This window comes from Canis lupus, chromosome 18 (genome assembly GCF_003254725.2).
Source record: "Canis lupus dingo isolate Sandy chromosome 18, ASM325472v2, whole genome shotgun sequence".
Taxonomy (NCBI): Eukaryota; Metazoa; Chordata; class Mammalia; order Carnivora; family Canidae; genus Canis; species Canis lupus.
In genome coordinates, this window is record NC_064260.1 from 52,977,350 (window position 1) to 52,986,465 (window position 9,116).

Here is a 9,116-nt window from a genome sequence, read left to right on the forward strand (position 1 = left end):
CACTTGGCGAGCTGGGCAGGTGGAGGCATGGGCCAGACGGCAGAGGTGGGCAGCAGCACTTCACATTTATTGAGGGCCTGCCCCCAAGGAGCTCACAGCCTGGGGGCCAAGACCCCACATGTGCTGGGGTGGAGGAAAAAAAGAGGTAAAGGCAAAGAGGCAAGCAATGCAGAGACACCGTGGCCCAAGCAAAGGGGTTGCAAAGCAGGCACAGGCGGGGGTGGGGGGTGAGGAGCAGGGGGGAATGGCGGCCCTGCAAGTCCTGCCTAGACCTCAGGATCACGGACCAAGCACAGGACTCAAGGCTGCCCCTCCCCAACCAGGTTGGTACCACCTGGGTGGGGGTGGCATGGGGGTGGCACTGGGGTGCCCCGGCTCCTACGCCTGCCCTGAGCCAGGCCCCCACAGCGTCAGCCTTCTCCACCCAGGACTGGACCATGCTGACCCCTGACAGGAAAAGGGCAGGCAACTCAGGTTTGGGGGAGCAAGGTGGAGTCCAGGCCTGTAAGGGAACAGCTTGAAGCCTGGGCAGTCCTAGGTCCCTGGGCAAGGCCCCCAAGGAACTTCCAAGGTTCTCATGGAAGCCCCTGGGCCAGCTAGGGAGGGAAGGGATAGGTGCCTGAGGGGAAGGAAGCAGAACCCTGGTACCCAGGAGGGGTCCCCAAGAGGCCCCCTCAAAACCACTCCTGGTGGGAAAGCTTGGGTGTGGACAGGCAGAAGGCAGAGAAGAACCCATGGGAGGGGGTAGAGGGACAGCCAGACACATAGCAGCCAGGCAGCAGCAGAGCAGGGACACGCACACAACGCGGCTCACCACCAGCATCCCCTTTAATAAAATGTGGAAGGTTGCGTGACAGGGAAAGTGGAGGAGGGAGTGAAATATGACCATTTACAACCACAAAAAACTTCTGTACATGTCTAGCGCCCGGCAGAGGGGAGGGCAGACAGGGCAGCAGGAGGCCGGGGCCAGCCCTATTTGTAGAGGATATCGTAGTGTCCAGGCCGGTAGAGAAGGTACACCTTGGGCTCAGAGCCCTCGGGGAAGATGTGCGGGTTGGTGGTGCCGCCCTCGCCGCGGTCCATGTACTCCACCTGGATGGAGACGCTCAGAGCCTGGGCCAGTGCGATGATGTGAATGTGGTCGCTCTCCTTGCACATGGGCTCCACCTCCTGCAGCACAGGTGGGGGTCAGCGCCCCTCCCCCAGCCCCCCCCCCCACTGTGCTCCCCACCCCGAGGTGAGAGAGAAAGAGGCGGCACCTGCTGGCAGAACTCCTTGACTGTCCGCCCGCCCTCGATGAAGTGCTCGAAGAACTTGCTCTCGCGCTGCAGGTAGCCGGAGGTGAGCAGCCGCAGGTACACCACCAGGTAGTCCGAGGTACTCTGGTCGTTGAAGGAGGCCAGCAGGTCAGCTACAGAGGTCTGCTTCTCCACCTGCTCGATCAGGTCCATGAACTGCCACCCACAGGGGACAGAGGGCACAATGGAGAAGGAGATGGGTCAACCCTGCCATGGCCAGGCGACCCAACCTCCACCCTGGCTGTGGGGGCACCAGGGGCAGCTGGGCTCACCGTGTTGTGGAAATCCTCGATTGTGAATTCAGTGAAGCCCTGGGACACCAGGTCCTCTTTGCTCTTGGCAGACACAGCCTTAAACCTGCGGGGGGGAGGGCAAGGGGTGCCAGCATGGGCTCCTCAGCCAGCAAAGAGGCCGGCCCAGGACTGGGGGCCCCTACCCCCCACTCAGAACGGAACCCCAAAGCGGGAGCCCCGCCATTGTCAGGCCTTGGGTGGAAATGCATCTCCTAGTCCCCCAGAGAGATGGGGAGGGAACCTCCTGGCAGTTCCCAAGTGCCCACCAGCCTCACCGCTGCAATTCCTTGCTGTCATCCAGCAGCGCCTCCAAGTGGGAGAATCCGAAAGCTCGGTAGAAACAGTTTCCATCAGGCCTGGTCTTGCGGATGTAGGAGTACTTTTTGTGGAGGTCCTGCAGAGAGGCAGCCCCACCCGCCCGCCCCCATGCGGGTCAACATCAGGCGGGAACCAGGATGGGCCAAGGAAACCTTTCCCCCATCCCGAAAGAAGTCACTGCCCTCCTTGGCTGCTGACTCCAGTGACGGGAGTCACTTAGTGACCCACTGGCCAGAGCCTCAACAGCCTCAGGAAACTAGAACTTCTTCGGTACACACTGGCTGCTTGGGGCATCAGAGTCATCACCAGCCCACAGGCCTACCATGCTGTGGAGCGTGGGGGCCATTTCTTCAACAAAACAAAACAAAACAAAACAAAACAATACGGACAAATGAATCAGTCCTGGTTCTACATAGCTTCTCCAGAGAGCAGCGTTTCAAACCACTTGAGTCCAGGGCAGACAAATGAGGATGGGCGTCCAGTGCGGGGCTCAGGAAACAGCATCCGCACTCGCCTTCCACACCCCACCCTGCCCCTCACTCTCACGGGTCTTTTCTCTGCTCCAGCTGCTTTCCTCCCTAAATGCAAGGGTATTTCTTCTGTCGAACCTCCCCACACATGTGGGGCCACTGCTCACAGCGGGGCCTCCCGCCCCGGGACTATCTTGCACCATCTCCATTCTCTCTAACCCCCTGCCCACCTTCCCAATGATCTCACTGCCTTTCTTTCTTTCCTTTCTTCCTTTCTTTCTTTCTTCTTTTTTTTTTAAGATTTTATTTATTTATTCATGAGAGACACACAGAGAGAGACACAGGCAGAGGGAGAAGCAGGCTCCATGCAAGGAGCCCGATGCGGGACTCGATCCTGGGTCTCCAGGATCACGCCCTGGGCCACAGGTGGCGCTAAACCGCTGTGCCAACGGGGCTGCCCTCTCACTGCCTTTCTGAGGACTGTCACCCAGCACCCCTTCGCCCCAGCCAGCATAGCAGTGCACAGCCCTCTTCTCCTGACCCCCGGAGGGTCTGAGGCTGCTCCCAGAGCCACCCCTCTGGTCCCCATCAGAGCCCCAGAGCCTATCCCCTCCCTTAGGCTCAAGGACATTGTTCCAGGAAGCCTCCCCCTCCCTCCAGCATCATCAGTGTTTTTCTCCCTACAGGTTGAGACTCATCAGCACACAAACTCAACGCTAGTTCTTGCTTAAAGAGAAACAACTCCTCTGCTTCCCATGAATCCCTTTCCAGCCACCGCCCAAGTTCTCTGCTCTCTTCTGTAGAGAAACTGCTCTGGGAACTTGTCTGCACTCCCAGCTCCACCTCTCTTCTACTACCTCCACCTGAGCCAAGGCCACACCTCTCTGGATAGGCTCCTAGAGCAGCATTCACCATGAAGGGGGGCACCCCGCAACCTGGTGACCCCAGCCAATTCGTACCACCCCCTCCTAGTCCGTCCTGTCCTTCATGGAGACTGCAGGCCCCAGCCTTATGGCACCCTCCTCCTCCTCTCAACCTATGAAGATCAGGGCCACCCTGGAACCATAGAGCACCCTTTCTCAAGACACCACGTGCTGTTCACACACCACGTATCCACCCATGGTACCTGCTGTGTGCAGGGCACCACCCAGCTCAGGCCCAGGACAGCTTCTGCTGGTCAACTATACTCACTCCCTTACCGCCGCTGGTCTTGGGATTTGAACAGCCCCAAATGTAACTCTTTGCCTGCCAATCTCCGCCCTCTTCTCCATCTGACCCATACATCCAAATACTTGTCCATTCTGAGCATGTCCTGACCCCACGGCCCCTCAGCCATTCAAGCCAAAAAGCCTCTGTCACCCCCTGGCCCCAGCCAATCTATCCCCCAAGTCTCCTCTCTGCGGCTGCTCACTACCCTAGGGCACTCTGGTCCCAGTCACTCCCTCCTCCAGACCACGTCCCAGGCCTCCCGGCTCCAGCAGCCAGAAGAACCAGAGAAACCTGCTAATTCACCTCCTCTCCCAGGCTACGTTCAGGCGGCCTCCTGGCCCTCCCCTGCTCCTCTCCGTGCCACTCCAGCCACACTGGCCTCCTCAAACCCCACCACACCTCACAGTGGTCCCAACCTGCCCCACTCTGCCCATGCCTACAACCTGCTCTCCTGCTACCTTCAGTCTGTCACTCCAACACCACCCTCTTGGCAAGGCCTTCCACCTGCCCTCCCTCTCCCCCTTCCCTGCTTGACACTTCTCCAGAGCACTTACCGCCTTCTGACACAGACGCCTGAGATACCTGCCTGTCTTCCCACTGTGACACATAAGCTTCATGAGGGTGGGAGCTCCTCGGCTGCACTCCTCACTCTGCCTCTGGGACCACAAACAGTGCCTGGCTCACCGCGAGTGCTCACAGATGGTCAATCACAGCACACAATGCGTACAAAGAGCCCAAATCACTGCAGCTATTGGAAAAGCTACTAGAATCATTCTGAGCACTTATCCCGTGCCAGGCCCGTGCCAGGCCCTAGAGGGCTGGTGCCCACTATTCTAAACCTCACCGGGGCCCAATGCACAGAGGAGAAAAGTCACCCAAGTCTGAGTGGGCTCTGCCGTCTAGGCAGGACACTCCAAGGGCGGAGGTGTGCTAAGGCACCGCACACAGCAGGGGTGGCAGAGGGCAGTAAGTAGACCTGTGCACACAGCAGGCACTCGAATGTGTGCTGGAGGACTCAACACGAAGAACAGAAGCTCCAAGAAATTCAGTGCGTTGCCTAATTCAGTGCAGCCAGAACTGGAATCCAGGTCTGTCAGGCCCTACAGCCAGTGCCTTCATCTATCTCTCCACAGTCCTCTTGGGTAAACTGCAAACACTGAGCAAGGGGTCCGAGTAGACCACAGGCCACACACAGCTGGATCTGGCCTGTAGGTGTGCTGTTTGAATCACACATTTTAAATCTGAATTCGCTGCCTGTTAGAAGTCAGGAGATTCACATCAAAATCATTTCTGGCTTGTTTTGGAAAAACAAAACAGGTCAGGGAAACAATGGAGTGAGAGGCATGGACAACCACTATTTGCCCTGCAGGCTTCCACTCCCTGCAGTTGGCTGATGTGGAAGCGTGGTGCCCACCCCCCACCTCCTACTCCCCCCTCCGGTTTACCATCTAATCTGGCCACCTTCCACTGCCTACCTCCCTGGCCCGAGGGAGGATATGAATAACCCCAAAAGCCCTTCCTTTCTGGTGGAAGGCTCTAAGCATCTCTCATCTTGGGGTGCAGGGTAACATTTACTAAGCTCTCAGGCTGTGCCTATTGGATACTATTTACACACACCCACTGTCCCAGCCCCCGCGGACAGGGAGTGGTTAGGGATCTCACCTCAAGTTATAAGTGATACTGCTGGGCCTTGCACAGGTCCACAGGTCCCTTTGCCCCACTGCTGCCTACCCCTCTACAAACATCCCAGAGGCAGACAGCAGGATGTGCCCCTGCCAGAACCAGCCTCTCCCAGCCGCCCAGCACCATGGTGAGCAGCAGACCTCAGCTACTACTCAGCCTGCACCAGGCCCCACAGGCACCATCTCCATCAACAACAGCCCTGCGTACAGCTACTTTCTTTATTCTGATTTCACAGCGAAGAACCCCACAGCTCAGAGACGTGGAAGGACCTGTCAAGGATACAGCTCTGTATGGCACAGTCAGGATATGAATCAAGGTCTTTTTGATTCCTGAGTGTGCACATTTGAAGCAGCAACCAGAGGGCTACCCCAACATGCTACCCTCTCTGAGGTCAGGCCAGCAAGGAGCAGGTCTTAAGCAGGCACACTCCTGCCCCTACCCCCAGGGCTTTTCCTGCCCCCTCAGCCAGGCTCCCACCTTGATCTTCTGTTGATAGATGTTGTCATCCTCAGCATACTCCTTGTACAGGACCGAAAGCTCCAGCCGCTCTGAGACCAGAGGGTTCTGCACAGCAATCTGCAGAGGGGAGGAAACCCATCACGGTCTGGCATGCTGGTGGAGTACTCACACCTAACAGCCAGAACACCTAAAGGAGGAGAGCTGGAGCAATCACCCAGTGGCACAGTGATCCCCCTGCCTATCCCAAGACACCCAATACCTAGCATAGCTTGGAGAGGATGAGCCTTTCATTTCTTTCTTTCTTTTTTTTTTTTTTTTTTTAAGATTTTATTTATTTATTCACGAGAGACACAGAGAGAGAGGCAGAGACACAGGCAGAGGGAGAAGCAGGCTCCATGCAGGGAGTCCGATGTGGGACTCGATCCTTGGTCTCCAGGATCACACCCTTAGCTGAAGGTGGCGCTAAACTGCCGAGTCACCGGGGCTGCCCAGGATGAACCTTTCAAACGAGAGATAAATAGGCCCCAGGACCAGGCTATATAGGTTCCCCATAATAGGGCCAAGGGGAACAGCCCCTCACCTCTTGCTGAATTCGGTCCTGCTGAGCCATGATGGCTTCATCATAAGCAAGACAGTTAACACCTGGAAGAAGGAAGCCAAAGATTACAGTGAGCCCTAGCTGTCTCCGTGCCAGGCAGCTAGGCCGATGACAAGAGCAGCCTAGGCCAGGAGACCAGGTATGGAATCTGAAGTATGTATCTTAACACCCTGCTTTACCCCAACGGTGTGATCTTGACAAAGTCCTTTCCCTTCCAGGCCTTGGTTTTCCCATCTTTAAAATGAGGGGGTAAAGGTATGTCCTGCCCCAACATGTACTCATTCAGCTCTAACACCACCCCCACCCCCGCTTTCTAATATCAATTCCCAGCAGCCTGAGAATGCTCTGGGGCCAGGCAGGGTCTCTTGGTGAAAGTAAGAGGAGGAGGTAGAGTTCCGGGCTGGAGGAGAGCTTCCCGTAGCCTGCACTTTATTTGATCACACCCTTCCTCCTTCTGCTGTGCTGGGTATTGTTAATACCCATTTTACAGATAACAAAACAAATGCAAACAGGTGAAGTAACCTGCCCAAGGTCATAACTAACAAAGACCTGTGCTCAAATCCAGGTGTGCCTAATTCTAAAGTCTGAGCTTTTTACCACAATACCTCTCCTCTGCTCCCATGTGGCAGAGAACTTTCCCCAGCTGTAAGAGGACCACCTTTCTCCCCTCATTGAAATGTCAAGAGGAAGAGGTGGTACCTACGAGGCACTGGATTAAGTGTTCATCAGTGACTTGGCAGGTCCACCTGTGGGCCCCACCCTCAGCAGCCACTGTTGGGCCCAAACTGAATTCTGGTTCTCGCTCTTTCTTACGTGAACTTAGGAAGCCTCTTCTGGGGGCCTCCGACTCCCAGCGTTCAGTCTCAAGTGTGCAGTTAAGAGGGGTGTGTGTGCGCTGAATGACTTTTAAGGTCAATCCTTTTCAGTCTCAGCGTCCCGGATCCTCATCTGGGCCCTGACCCGTCCCTTACACTCCCCTGCAACGGGGCTGTCCCTCCCACCCGAATGACCTACTCGGTCCCTGCGGCCTAACCGCCTAAACGCGGGTGAAAAGGGAGAAGGCAGCAACGTTTTGAAAGGTCCACCTCCGGAGTCTAACAAAACAATGCCCAGGAAGGCGGAAAGGGGCTGCGAAGCCAGAAGAGGGGGCTCTACGGGAAACGAAGGCTGCAGTCCTCAGGGGCACACACCACAGCCGCTCACAGCCCCCGGCCGCCCTCAGCATCCCGAGCGGCCCGCCCAGTCCTTTGTGCTCCGCGGCTCGGCGTAACTCGACGCCCTCTCGGGCGCGGGCTGCTCTGGAGACGGCGGGCGGCCAGGCCCCGGCTTAGGCCCGGCCTGACTGCGAGGATTGGGGCTGGGAGGGCTGGGGACCCGGGAGCCCCGCGGCCGGCGCGGAGGGGCTGGGCGGGGGGCGGGGCGGCCCAGGCCCCGCCCCGGCGCGCGCGAAAGGGAAGAGCCACGGGCCCGGGCCCGCCCCGCCCGCTCGCCCGTCCGCCCCACGGGCCGGGGGTCGCGGCGGCGGCGGCGGCGGCAGCTCCGTCCATTGTGAGGGGGAGGGGAGGCGGCGGCGGAAGAAGGGGCCGTCCGTGCCTCTCGGCCCTGGCCGCCCGCGGCCCCGCCCCCAGCCTCCCCGGGAGCCGGCGGCCCGGCATCGCCCCCGCCAGCCCGGGCCGGACGGCCCTCCCCGGCCAGTACCTTCGGAGTCGCTGCCGAGCGGCTCCTGCTTCTGCTGCTGAGGCTCCTCCGCCGCCATCTTTAAACAGCACCGCACCGCCGACCGCTTCCGGGTTAGCCGCTGCCCTCCGCCCGGAAGGGAGCCCCTCCTCGCGGCCCCTCCTTGGCAACGCCCTAGCGACGGGCTCCCGCGGGCGGCGTCACCTGCCGGGCTCGCAGTCAGGTGTGGCTGCCGCCCCGCCCACTGCCCCGCTGGCTCCTGCTGGGCCCCACCTTCCCTATTCCCAAAATCCCTGGTGAGCGGAGCCTCCCGGAGCCGATTCAGACTCCTTGCCCCTGGAGTTTGAAGCGCGGTTGGTGCGGCTGACGAGATTGGGAGCGCGAGGGCAAATCACGGAGGGAGGCAGCGTCGCGGTTGCGGACCCCAGAAGTCGGGGAGCGACTGCAGTGAGGAGAACTGGCGGTGGAGGCGGAATCGTGCTGACTTCAGAGCCCCGGGACGTCACGGCCTGGGACCGCGGGCCGCGCTTCTGAGCGGACTTTGGGGTCCCGTTTCGGCGGGGAGAGCATGCCCTGGGGGCCCAGACCAAAGTCTTGGGACCTAACTTTGGGCTCCGTGCCGTTCTGGTTATGAGAAAAGCATAACCCTTTTTTTATGGGTTCCCTCTTTTTTAAAGGAGTTGATGAAAATGTAAAACACTAGGGTTACCAGAGGTGGCTGGAGGAAGTGGATGTGCTTGTAAAAAGGTTGAGGGAGGGATCCTCGTGCAGATGGAGATGTTCTAGATTTTATTTTTAAGATTTTTATTTTCAAGTAATTACATTCAATATGGGACTCCAACTCACAACCTGGAGACCCAGAGTCACTTGCTCCACCCGCGGGCTGCCCATCCCACTTTTTTTTTTTTTTTCAAGTAAACTAAACTCTACCCCCAAGGTGAGGATGGAGCTGCAGACAGACCTGAATGAAGGTCGAGTTGCACGATCCACGACTGAGCCAGTTGAGCGCCCCTTAAATGTTCTATATCTTTTTTTTTTTTTTTTTTTTAGATTTTATTATTTATTCATGAGAGGCAGAGACACAGGTAGAGGGAGAAGCAGGCTCCCCATA

General features: G+C 58.0%; 1 protein-coding gene across 2 annotated transcripts; it reads right to left on the reverse strand.

The window, feature by feature from the left end:
- Positions 1-46: 46 nt before the first annotated feature.
- OTUB1 (OTU deubiquitinase, ubiquitin aldehyde binding 1) lies at positions 47-8,180 on the reverse strand. 2 transcript variants are annotated; one of them, XM_025446102.3, is made up of 7 exons: positions 8,027-8,180; positions 6,311-6,372; positions 5,749-5,847; positions 1,867-1,985; positions 1,571-1,655; positions 1,260-1,454; positions 47-1,170 (listed from the first exon to the last, which is right to left on the reverse strand). In XM_025446102.3, the coding sequence occupies exons 1-7, from the start codon at positions 8,082-8,084 to the stop codon at positions 973-975; spliced, it is 816 nt and encodes a 271-aa protein (XP_025301887.1). In that variant the 5' UTR covers positions 8,085-8,180; the 3' UTR covers positions 47-972. The 2 variants fall into 2 exon arrangements, with proteins under 2 accessions (XP_025301887.1, XP_025301889.1); XM_025446104.3 differs by lacking the exon at positions 8,027-8,180 and adding an exon at positions 7,142-7,341.
- Between the last annotated feature and the right edge of the window lie 936 nt (positions 8,181-9,116).

Bases quoted from the DNA above. Each gene is read 5' to 3' on its own strand.
- OTUB1 (XM_025446102.3), bottom strand. From the start codon at position 8,084: ATGGCGGCGGAGGAGCCTCAGCAGCAGAAGCAGGAGCCGCTCGGCAGC. The intron at 1,986-5,748 runs GTGGGAGCCTGG...GCCTCTCTGCAG, and splicing joins TCTATCAACAGAAGATCAAG to GACCTCCACAAAAAGTACTC. The intron at 1,171-1,259 runs GTGCCGCCTCTT...CCTGTGCTGCAG, and splicing joins TCAAGGAGTTCTGCCAGCAG to GAGGTGGAGCCCATGTGCAA.